At 43.7% G+C, this 12,791-nt stretch overlaps 1 protein-coding gene across 2 annotated transcripts in view; it reads left to right on the forward strand.

The window, feature by feature from the left end:
* LOC311146855 (TBC1 domain family member 22B-like) overlaps positions 1–12,791 on the forward strand; it is a 187,766-nt gene that overhangs the window by 59,546 nt on the left and 115,429 nt on the right. The window contains exons 8-9 of one of the 2 annotated variants that reach the window (XM_084183462.1): positions 540–602; positions 8,431–8,545. In XM_084183462.1, coding sequence (XP_084039588.1) covers positions 540–602; positions 8,431–8,545 — 178 coding nt within the window. Of the gene's footprint in view, positions 1–539; positions 603–1,058; positions 1,125–8,430; positions 8,546–12,791 lie in introns of both variants that reach the window. The other variant, XM_084183461.1, reaches the window with a different exon arrangement.

Below are 12,791 nucleotides of genomic sequence, written 5' to 3' on the forward strand. Positions count from 1 at the left end.
CCTCTTGCTCTAACTTTCTCTTTCTATCAACCAATCAATCAAATGTATTTATAAAGCCCTTTTGACATCAGCGGTTGTCACAAAGTGCTTATACAGAAACCCAGCCTAAAACCACAAAGAGCAAGCAATGCAGATGTAGAAGCACGGTGGCTAGGGAAAAACTCCCTCCCACACTCTCAGGAGGGGACTATCAGGCACTCACTCACACATCTACAGTAAGTTTTTAGAGTTGACATGTTCGATTCTCAGTCGAAAACAGAGGCTTCGTATTTTTTATAGTCACATTTCTGTACTGTATCCTGTTGAATTGTCTAATGTTGTTGTGTGTGTGTGTAGCGGTATGTACTGTTTTTTTCCCTCCACATCTAGGGCTGGGAAAAACTCCACTGTGGATATGTGTTCAATTGAGTGTGTTAACTTACTTCCCTGGTGTGTGTGCATGTGTGGGTGTGTTGTGCACGGTCTGTGTGTGTATGCGTGACGACTGAGTTTGTGTGTGTGTAAAGTGTTTGTGTTAACTGTTTTCTCCACACTACCAGATTCGTATAGACATCCCCCGGATGAGTCCGGATTGTCTAATGCTGCAGCCTATGGTGACAGAGGTAAGACTGGTTAAAGAGGCTGCAGACCAACTCTCTCTCGCCAGCATGACACTAGTCCGGTTCCCGTCTGGTCTGCCCTGTCTGTGCTTGTCCGTCTCTCTGCAGGCTCCAAGTTCTGAACTGGGTGACGGTGGTTCTCTGGTTTGACAAGGATCTCCTCCACACATATGTGATGGTGTATGTGTGTGTGCCCTGCACTGACCCACTGTGAAATCTATAGAGAAAATTGGGTTTGGTTTGGAGAGAGCTAGTGAGCCACACTACCCCTCCACCCAGTTCAGAAATATAGCCTAGTAGCTCCAGTTCTCTTCAGTTCTCTGCCATCAATACATGCCCTGGACCCTCAATCCAGTGAATCCACTAACCAGCGCTCTCTCCTCCTCTTCCCTCTCTGTGATGGCATATGAGATAACCTTGGCTGCTCTTCTGTTTGTGTTTTATCTCTTCTCTCTGCAGATTCACATTGACATACCAAGAACTAATCCCCTTATTCCTCTCTTTCAACAAGCTTCTGTCCAAGAGGTGAGACCTTCTATACAGAACACACTGACTACCCTGCCCAGGCAGTCACTCACCTAGACCTAGCTAATGTATGAAATCCTGTTGGTCTTATTATACATACACACACTGCACCATGCATGCACGTATACTCACTCACACGTTCTCTTGACGACTGAAGAGTGGAAACGATCTGGTGTAATGAAAGGTTCTTCAGTGAGGTTTTGCTGCTTAGTTTGCACTCTGTTTTTAGAGTGTTTTAGAAAACACAAAAATGTTTTTTGTCACTGGATATAATGCAGTGTGTTTGCTTGTGTTTCCTAGATAAGTTTGTTCAGTATTGTGAGTCACACCCCTCTTCCTCCAAGTCCTTTATTACTCTACCTCCGTTCCCTTCCAAGGCCACACTACTACCTCCGTGCTATGAAATAATACTAATGAATGGGCCAACCGTCCTCACACACACCCACCCCAATATCTATCTTTCTTAATTTACGGTATCTCCCTCTTTCTTCGTATACTCTTCTCTCTCTTTCTCTCACTCACTCCTTTGCCTCTTTCGCTCTCCCTCACCTATTTTTCTCAGTCGTTCCCCCTCTCTTCTCCTCTTCCTACTCTCCTCTTTCCTTCTTCCTACTGTTGTTTTTTCCATCACTCTCTCCCCTTTTTCCTAATCCGTCTCCCTTTCTTCGTGTGTATCTGGCCACAGGCCTGCATTGAAATATTTAGAGAATTTAAAGTGGGATCATTTTTATTTCTGTCCTGAAATACCTTGTTATGGTAATGCATGCGACTGCAGAGCTGTCTAAAAATCACACATTTCTGTCTCAATTAGTTCGGATTCTCACAATCTGTGTACATACAGTGCCTATAGAAAGTCTATATCCCCTTTGGATTTCTTCAAATTTTATTGTGTTATAAGTGGGATTGAAACTGTAACTTGGCCACTCAGGAGCATTCACTGTCTTCTTGGTAAGCAACTCTAGTGTAGATTTGGCTTTGTGTTGTAAGTTATTGACCAGCTGAAAGGTGAAGTCCTCTCTCTGTCTAGTGTAAAGCAGACTGAGGCAGATTTTGCCTGTGCTTAGTATCTTCCTTTGCTATGTTTTTTTTTGCAGTATTACTTTAGTGCCTTGTTGCATACATATGCATGTTTTGGAATATTCTTATTTTGTATATTTGTATTCTTCTTTTCACTCTGTCATTTATGTCATTATTGTGGAATCACTACAATGTTGTTGATCCATCCTCAGTTTTCTCCTATCATAGCCATTTAACAGTAGCTGTTTTAAAATCACCAATGGCCTCAAAATGACATCCCTATACAGTTTCATTCCTGTCCTGCTGCTCAGTTCAGAAGGACGACTGCATCTTTGATGTGTCTGGGTGGTGTAATACATCATCCACAGCATCATTATTAACTTGACCATGCTTGAAGATATACACTGCTCAAAAAAATTAAGGGAACACTAAAATAACACATCCTAGATCGGAATGAATGAAATAATCTTATTAAATACTTTTTTCTTTACATAGTTGAATGTGCTGACAACAAAATCACAAAACAATTATCAATGGAAATCAAATGTATCAACCCATGGTCTGGATTTGGAGTCACCCTCAAAATTAAAGTGGAAAACCACACTACAGGCTGATCCAACTTTGATGTAATGTCCTTAAAACAAGTCAAAATGAGGCTCAGTAGTGTGTGTGGCATCCACGTGCCTGTATGACCTCCCTACAATGCCTGGGCATGCTCCTGATGAGGTGGCGGATGGTCTCCTGAGGGATCTCCTCCCAGACCTGGACTAAAGCATCCGCCAACTCCTGGACAGTCTGTGGTGCAACGTGGCGTTGGTGGATGGAGCGAGACATGATGTCCCAGATGTGCTCAATTGGATTCAGGTCTGTGGAACGAGCGGGCCAGTCCATAGCATCAATGCCTTCCTCTTGCAGGAACTGCTGACACACTCCAGCCACATGAGTTCTAACATTGTCTTGCATTAGGAGGAACCCAGGGCCAACTGCACCAGCATATGGTCTCACAAGGGGTCTGAGGATCTCATCTCGGTACCTAATGGCAGTCAGGCTACCTCTGGCGAGCACATGGAGGGCTGTGCGGCCCTCCAAAGAAATGCCACCCCACACCATGACTGACCCACCGCCAAACCGGTCATGCTGGAGGATGTTGCAGGCAGCAGAACGTTCTCCAACGGCGTCTCCAGACTCTGTCACGTCTGTCACATGTGCTCAGTGTGAACCTGCTTTCATCTGTGAAGAGCACAGGGCGCCAGTGGCGAATTTGCCAATCTTGGTGTTCTCTGGCAAATGCCAAACGTCCTGCACGGTGTTGGGCTGTAAGCACAACCCCCACCTGTGGACGTCGGGCCCTCATACCACCCTCATGGAGTCTGTTTCTGACCGTTTGAGCAGACACATGCACATTTGTGGCCTGCTGGAGGTCATTTTGCAGGGCTCTGGCAGTGCTCCTCCTGCTCCTCCTTGCACAAAGGCGGAGGTAGCAGTCCTGCTGCTGGGTTGTTGCCCTCCTACGGCCTCCTCCACGTCTCCTGATGTACTGGCCTGTCTCCTGGTAGCGCCTCCATGCTCTGGACACTATGCTGACAGACACAGCAAACCTTCTTGCCGCAGCTCGCATTGATGTGCCATCCTGGATGAGCTGCACTACCTGAGCCACTTGTGTGGGTTGTAGACTCCGTCTCATGCTACCACTAGAGTGAAAGCACCGCCAGCATTCAAAAGTGACCAAAACATCAGCCAGGAAGCATAGGAACTGAGAAGTGGTCTGTGGTCACCACCTGCAAAACCAGTCCTTTATTGGGGGTGTCTTGCTAATTGCCTATAATTTCCACCTGTTGTCTATTCCATTTGCACAACAGCATGTTACATTTATTGTCAATCAGTGTTGCTTCCTATGTGGACAGTTTGATTTCACAGAAGTGTGATTGACTTGGAGTTACATTGTGTTGTTTAAGTGTTCCCTTTCTTTTTTTGAGCAGTGTATTAAATGTCTGATTTGTTGTTGTTACCCATCTACTGATCACTGCCCTTCTTTATGAGGCTTTTGAAAAACTCTCCTGAGATGTAAATTACTGAGTAATGCAACATTTAGTTTTTCCGATGGCACAGACATGGAATCTGTCTGTCACACCGTGTGGGTAGAGGTCTCTCCCTAAAAGACCTAAAGCATTGGACATAAACTTGGCCTCGGTGGACCACTATGGCTGTAGACATGCTGTTCACACGTTAGCAGTGAGCTAATGGGGACATGACGCTAGAGCTAGAGAGTAGCGTGTATGTTTGTTTGTTTGCTTGTGCGCGCATGTGTGTCCGTACGTACAATTCTGTCCTCTCATGATCTCCCTTGTAGCACCGTGGGTGAAATTAAGAGGAGGAGGAGGAGGAGGGTGACAGAGGGGTGAAAGCCTAATGCTCATCCAAGCAAGTCGTGATTTTACGCATGATCAAATTCAAATAATTCAGTGATGGTGCACTGAATTATGCACAAACTATTGGATTAAAACATACATAACTCATCAGTCCTATGTTTTTTTGGAGCATTTTGTCCCTTTTTGAACTAATGTTTTTTCATCTGAGAGCGCTATTGTAAAGCTTTCCTAATCCCAGATCTCTAATAGCCAAGCCAACTTCTCATTACAAAATTGTATTGCAAAATAACATGGAGATCTGGGACCAGGCTACTGACCACTCACTGTCATTGATTCCCTCTGCTTGTGGCTTGATGGGCAGCCTGTACACTGCATAACCATAACCTAATACACTAATGTCTGGACCCAACCCTCACACATTGACACTGTTCAACCCTGTCCTCTCCTGATCACACACTGACCACCATCTAATCAGTTACCACCATGAGGTCAGCAAACCTCATCTGTTACTTTGCTGCTGCTGCGAGTGACATTTTTTTGTTGTTAATCCATTAATTTTTAATTACAATATTTTATTATTTTGGCCTGAGGCGCAGGGTCTTTCAGCCTCTTGAATCTCCTATTGAAGCTCAGAAGCTGCCTTGGAGTGGTCAGGGTAAAGGGTGTCTGCAAAGCAAATAAATTGATAATGTGTTCACTATTGGCTTCTTCTCTCTCCCTCTCTCACACTCACTCTCTCTCTGGCCATTGATTTCCTCCACCTGGTTTAGTGTCTGATTTCCACCCTCTGATGGGCTTCTGACGGAGTGTAGGAGCTCTGGCCATGAATTCTAGCTGCAGGGAGATGAGGGGAGATGGGTGAGAAGAAGATGAGGAGGAAGAACGTGGTTTGTTTCAGGGAGTGAGAGGTCAAAAAGAGGAGCGGGGAGGTGGGTGACAAGAAGGGGAGCGAAAGAGGAGGATGAGGAGGAGAGAGCATTAGCGTGGGAAGGAAGGGGTGGCAAAGGGGAAGACATAGATGAGGAGGAGAGAAGGGAGGGTTGGCTGTTAAAGGGAGAAACTCCCGCTTTACTCCCCTTCCTCCTCCTCCTCCCCGCCCCACTTTGATAGATGTAACTTTGATGATGAAAGCAGGGGGACAGCAGTAGGGAGATGTGAATCCCATAGATGTCCATGTAACAGCATTTTAAAAGGACATTGCCAATCCATACTAGCTAGCATAACACGCCGGCACCCCAGGCAGCCAACCAACATGTTTTTGGAGGCCGGGGCGATCACGATTTGAGAAATGTGTTTATTTAGAAAAATGACAGAAACATGGCGTCCGAGAATGCATCGCGTGTGATGCATCGCCTGATATGTCAGAACACAGGCACAGAGATTCAGGGGCCAGACTAGATATACAGTGGGGAAAAAAAGTATTTAGTCAGCCACCAATTGTGCAAGTTCTCCCACTTAAAAAGATGAGAGAGGCCTGTAATTTTCATCATAGGTTCACGTGACAGACAAAATGAGAAAAAAAAATCCAGAAAATCACATTGTAGGATTTTTCATGAATTTATTTGCAAATTATGGTGGAAAATAAGTATTTGGTCAATAACAAAAGTTTCTCAATACTTTGTTATATACCCTTTGTTGGCAATGACACAGGTCAAACGTTTTCTGTAAGTCTTCACAAGGTTTTCACACACTGTTGCTGGTATTTTGGCCCATTCCCCCATGCATATCTCCTCTAGAGCAGTGATATTTTGGGGCTGTCGCTGGGCAACACGGACTTTCAACTCCCTCCAAAGATTTTCTATGGGGTTGAGATCTGGAGACTGGCTAGGCCACTCCAGGACCTTGAAATGCTTCTTACGAAGCCACTCCTTCATTGCCCGGGCGGTGTGTTTGGGATCATTGTCATGCTGAAAGACCCAGCCACGTTTCATCTTCAATGCCCTTGCTGATGGAAGGAGGTTTTCACTCAAAATCTCACGATACATGGCCCCATTCATTCTTTCCTTTACACGGATCAGTCGTCCTGGTCCCTTTGCAGAAAAACAGCCCCAAAGCATGATGTTTCCACCCCCATGCTTCACAGTAGGTATGGTGTTCTTTGGATGCAACTCAGCATTCTTTGTCCTCCAAACACGACGAGTTGAGTTTTTACCAAAAAGTTATATTTTGGTTTCATCTGACCATATGACATTCTCCCAATCCACTTCTGGATCATCCAAATGCACTCTAGCAAACTTCAGACGGGCCTGGACATGTACTGGCTTAAGCAGGGGACACGTCTGGCACTGCAGGATTTGAGTCGCTGGCGGCGTAGTGTGTTACTGATGGTAGGCTTTGTTACTTTGGTCCCAGCTCTCTGCAGGTCATTCACTAGGTCCCCCCGTGTGGTTCTGGGATTTCTGCTCACCGTTCTTGTGATCATTTTGACCCCACGGGGTGAGATCTTGCGTGGAGCCCCAGATCGAGGGAGATTATCAGTGGTCTTGTATGTCTTCCATTTCCTAATAATTGCTCCCACAGTTGATTTCTTCAAACCAATCTGCTTACCTATTGCAGATTCAGTCTTCCTAGCCTGGTGCAGGTCTACAATTTTGTTTCTGGTGTCCTTTGACAGCTCTTTGGTTTTGGCCATAGTGGAGTTTGGAGTGTGACTGTTTGAGGTTGTGGACAGGTGTCTTTTATACTGATAACAAGTTCAAACAGGTGCCATTAATACAGGTAACGAGTGGAGGACAGAGGAGCCTCTTAAAGAAGAAGTTACAGGTCTGTGAGAGCCAGAAATCTTGCTTGTTTGTAGGTTACCAAATACTTATTTTCTACCATAATTTGCAAATAAATTCATTCAAAATCCTACAATGTGATTTTCTGGATTTTTTTTCTTCTCAATTTGTCTGTCATAGTTGACGTGTACCTATGAAGAAAATTATAGGCCTCTCTCATCTTTTTAAGTGGGAGAACTTGCGCAATTGGTGGCTGACTAAATACTTTTTTTCCCCACTGTAGTGCACTACTTTTGACCAGAACGCTATGGGCCCTGGTCAAAAGTAGTGCAATATTTTTGGGGGGGAATAGTGTGCCATTCGGGACGCAAACAATTTGTGTGGTTGATTTGCGCTGAACTTCAAGCCTTCTTTAATTCTTCGGGGCTGACAGCAGCAAGTTGAAACATTAAAACCCTCGTAGACCGAGCCTGTAACGAAGATGGAAGTGTTTGCCTTGCAGAAAATAGTAGAGAAAGAAGGAAAGAAAGGAGAAAATACAAAAGTTTGATAGCGGGTTCAAAGTTCTTGGTCCAGCAGTAGTAAAGAGACAGACGGGTCCAACCCGCCGATGAGAAATTGATGTTGAAGTGTCGTGTGTTCTTCAGTTGTAAGAACATTAATTGGGCATTCTGGAACACGCTTCAATTCCATGTCACCGCTCACCACACATGCATGTCCTATGCCTCTGACTAATTTCCTCACTTCTCTAACACGATCAAAACTTTATGTCAATGATTAAAACATGCATAATTTATAACTTAATCCGATATTGCTCATTGATTGACTGGTGGGTATTGGACGGGGCTATTCTGTGTTTGTTTAAAACCATCATGTGATCTTGTTAAAGAAAGTCAAATATATAAAACAGAAGTAAATCTACATTATTCACTGTTTTACATGGATTTGTCATCTGTAGTATGTCTGTTCCTCTTTAGGCATATCTTAGATGGAGAGATGGCTAGATTGACTTTATCGTCCTTGAAAGGGACTTTGGCTTGCACATTAAAACAAGCAAGCTTACTTATTGTACTCAATTTACAAATATAAACAAGATAGCTCGTGTATACTGATTCTAGAAGTAGCTTACATGTTCCTCTATGTACTGTGCTCTATACATGGTGTGTGTGCTGACTGTGTGTTCCTCCGTCTGCCTGTCAGATCTTTGAGCGTATCCTGTTCATCTGGGCGATCCGCCACCCGGCCAGCGGCTACGTGCAGGGCATCAACGACCTCGTCACGCCTTTCTTCGTCGTCTACGTCTTTGAGTACATCAGTGAGTTCCCTCTTCCTCCCTCATCGTCCTCCCTCCTCATGCTCGCTCTTCGTCCTCACTCCTCTTCCTCACTCCTCTTCCTCCCGCCTCTTCCTCTCGCCTCTTCCTCTGTCCTCTTCCTCCCTATTCTTTCTCCCTCCTCACTTGCCTTACTCAAGGGGAGCGAAAGAGGAGGAGGTGCCAAAGGCAAAGCCAAATAATAGATAGTATGTGTTTGTGCGTGGGTGAGGCGCTCTCTTCCAGCTGCTTCTCTCATTTAAGGGAATACTCCTCTTTTTTGCTTCCATCACTGGAATAGATCGCCAAAGACTAGATTGTAGTGTATGTGTTTGAATTCAAGTACATCAGTCCCTCCGCTTCCCTCACTCAAGGGAATACCAAAGCATGAAGAGATACTAGTTTAAATGTTTTAATAGGCTCTCCTCTCACAATAGAGCTTGCTTGGATCCCTGCTGTGTGAGTTTATGTGGTGTAAATGATTTGTGTTATGAATGTTTTATTAAATTGATGACTTAATGTTCTCTTGTGCTGTGTAAACTGAACTGAGCCTGAAACATTGATATGCAGAGAGGAAAGCATCTCAAATGACGTGTGGGGGTAGGGGTGTGTGTGTGTGTGTGTGTGTGTCTATGCACGTGCGCATCCGTGCACTCTGGTGTGTTTGTGCTCCTAGATTATGAATAAATGGCTGCTCTGCCACTCCAGGGAGTGCTCTGAAGGCATGGTGAGAAGGTGGGTTGTGAACCCGGGGGATTGCAGTAGTTTCCATGCTGAAGCGTGAAACAGAAAATAGTTGTTTCTGTTGCTTTTGACTCTTCTCTCTTTCCTTGTCTCTGACTCAGACCCTGTCTCTCTGTCGGTCTGTCAGATCCTCAAAGTCTCCCGCTTTGCTTTGTTTCTATGCATCTTCATGTGCTGCTGCTGATGAGCCTTGAAAGCTTACAAAGCCAACAAACCTTCAAACGTGCTCTACCTGACACGTAACACAATGGTTTGATGTGCTGTCTGTTGTTTTTCACTTATCTTTATGAGAGAGGGTAAGAGAAAGAGATTGAGAGGGATAGAGTGATTTTGGAGCTTTCATGCCGGGGAATAAGCAGGCTAATTACGCTTATGTCTGAAGCTTTCCCTCACGCGCTCGCTCTCGCGCTCAAACACACTAACCTGTATACGCACACACTCACTCAGTTAAACTTTTTATGGTGCTGCGTCACAGCTAACTGGCAGCCATTTATTATTACCCTGTATTCTACAGGGCCGAATGAGGGCTGACATTGGAGTGATTGTAAATGCTCTTTAAATAAAGTTCGATTTTATCCCTTTCATTAATTTCTGTCAGACTGAGATGTTCACTCTCCCTCGCTCTATCACTTTGGGAAGAAAAGAAAGAACTCTCCATCACTGGATAGAGAAGAAAGAAGTCGGAGGGTTAGAGATTTCAGGATTATTCAAAGCTGATATTGTAGGACATCTCTCTCTCTGAGTCAGATTCTCTTTGTCTGTGTGTGTGTGTTTGTGTGTTGTTGGACTTGGCTTTAGTCTCTGGATCTTGTCAGAAAGCTCCACTGACTAGCAGGATCAGTCTGTCTTTAAAGGAAAGATGGGTTTGTACACTCCTAATTACTTTTTCTTCAGTAGCATTTCACAAGGCGTTAGTACAAACCCTTACGGGACATTGCTGTTGTTGAAGGCAATTCTGCTTTCTATTTTAGCTGATTGTCTCTTATTAAATTAGTATTGAAGAGGAGGATGAAAGGAGTTGTGTGTGTGTGCATGTGCGTGTTTGCATGTGTACGTGTGTGTGTGCATGCATCTGTTTGTGTGTGTTGTTTTTCAGCAGAGTTTTCAGTAGTAGCAGACATAGCGTGATTCGTACTCACTGGATTGCGCTGGTTGAATCCCCGTTTGTTAAAGATGCATGATGACAAGGATGTAACAGAAGGGCCAGTATGTCATTCTGTGTTGTGCCTGCTGCTGTTAGGTACCATGCATTATAGAGCTTGCCAGCTTGTAGTCCTAAAACCCGGAAATGAGTTACCTCTGGTTCATTCAGCTGCTCCTATGGGGAAAATGGATTGGGAAAGAATAGGGTTTTGGGATAAACACCGAAAATAAGGGCTTAGGAGATCTACATTTTGTTCTATGAGATATCAGTCAGGTAACATACCCTTTTATGAATTATGAAGCCTTTATGTACTTTTTAACATTACATAAATGCTTCAAAATTTACAAAAGGTGACGTTAGCTGATGAAGATTATCATAGAACAAAACGTGTATAGATCTCCTAAGCCTGTGTTTGCCACAGACCTTATTTTCAGCGTTTATCCAAAAACTCCATTCATTTGCCCATAGCCTTTGCCTAAAAAGACGCCATTGCTATTGTTCTCTATAGAAGAACAGAAGGGTTTTTTCCCTCTGCTACGCACACACACACTTATGCACACACACACACACACACATACACACATCTCTCAAATGCGTAGGTTTCTTTGCAGTAGTCAGTAGGCCTACATAACATAGCTGTAGAATGTTGGCTATAGGCTTTTGTAGTGTACTGTAATACGCTGCTTAACCTGTGTCACCCTGCCTGACCACAGGCAGTAGAGTATTGTCTCTGTTTAATCTATCTTCAGAAAGTATTCATACCCGTTGACTTATTCGACATTTGTGACCGACCAGCTCGATTCGTACCTATGTAGCAAAATTTGAAATTGTGTTTTTTACATTGGATAAAAGTACACTACAGTTGAGGAACAATAGGAAAGTAATTCTGCTTCGAAAGTTAATAAACTTGTAAACCCACTTTTGAGACAATGGCCCTTGAATGTTTTGGTACACCTACTGGAGAGCTCTTCTTTGTCTACACCCATTCAGCACCGTTCACACCCTCTTAAGCCTTAGCCCCACCCAAGGATTCACATGTGAGGCCAGGTTGCTAAACAGAGTAAGGTAGTATAGTAAACAACCAAAGATTTCAAGAGTAAAGGTGGTGAAAGTAGTAGCAAAAATACACTTTATCTAGTCCAGTAGATGACCGTAATCACCCCCAACTAGGTTCAATGTTAGCTAGCTAGCTAACATTAGGCTATAACTAGCAATGCAAATGGCTTTCTGAGATACTAAAAAAAATTACTACACAGATCGTACACGTAACGTTAGCTAGCGATCCAGCTAATGTTAGCTAGCTAGCTAACAGTATGCTTTAACTTGCAATGAAAACGACTTTACAAGCATACGCATAACATGATGCAGCCACCACTATGCTTGAAAATATAGAGAGTGGTACTCCGTAATGTGTTGTATTGGATTTGCCCCAAACATAGCACTTTGCATTCAGGACAAAGTTCATTGCTTTGCCACATTTTCTGCAGTATTACTTTAGTGCCTTGTTGCAAACAGGATGCATGTTTTGGAATATTTGTATTCTGTACAGGCTTTCTTTTCACTTTGTCAATCAGGTTAGTATTGTGGAGTAACTACAATGTTGTTGATCCATCCTCAGTTTTCTCCTATCACAGCCATTCAATTCTGTAGCTGTTTTAAAGTCACCATTGGCCTCATGGTGAAATCCCTGAGCGGTTTCCTTACTCTCCGGCAACTGAGTTAGGAAGGACGCCTATGTCTTTTTAGTGGCTGGGTGTGTTGATACACCATCCAAAGGGTAATTAATAACTTCACCATGCTCAAAGGGATATTCAATGTCTTCTTTAAAATACAAATAAAATGTATCTACCAATATGTGCCCTTCTTTGCAAGGCATTGGAAAAACCTCCCTGGTCGTCGTGGTTGAATCTGTGTTTGAAATTCACTGCTCGACTGAGGGACCTTACAGATAATTGTATGTGTGCAGTACAGAAACGGGGTAGTCATTTAAAAATTCATATTAAACACTATTATTGAAAACAGAGTGATTCCATGCAATTTATTATTATGTTTTGTGCTGCTACCATGTTGTGCTGCTGCCATGTTGTGTTGCTGCCATGTTGTTGTCATGTTGTGTTGCTACCATGCTTTGTTATGCATTGCTGCCATGCTATGTTGTTGTTCTCTTAATGTAGTGTTGTGGTGTCTCTCTTGTCGTGATGTGTGTTAGTCCTATATGTTTTTTTAATCCAGCCCCCATCCCCGCAGGAGGCCTTTTGCCTTTTGGTCGGCCGTCATTGTAAATAAGAATTTGTTCTTAACTGACTTGCCTAGTTAAATAAAGGTTAAATAAAAATAAATGATGTGACTTTGTTAAGCACA

This window comes from Coregonus lavaretus (assembly GCF_964263955.1).
Source record: "Coregonus lavaretus genome assembly, chromosome: 19".
Lineage (NCBI taxonomy): Eukaryota > Metazoa > Chordata > Actinopteri > Salmoniformes > Salmonidae > Coregonus > Coregonus lavaretus.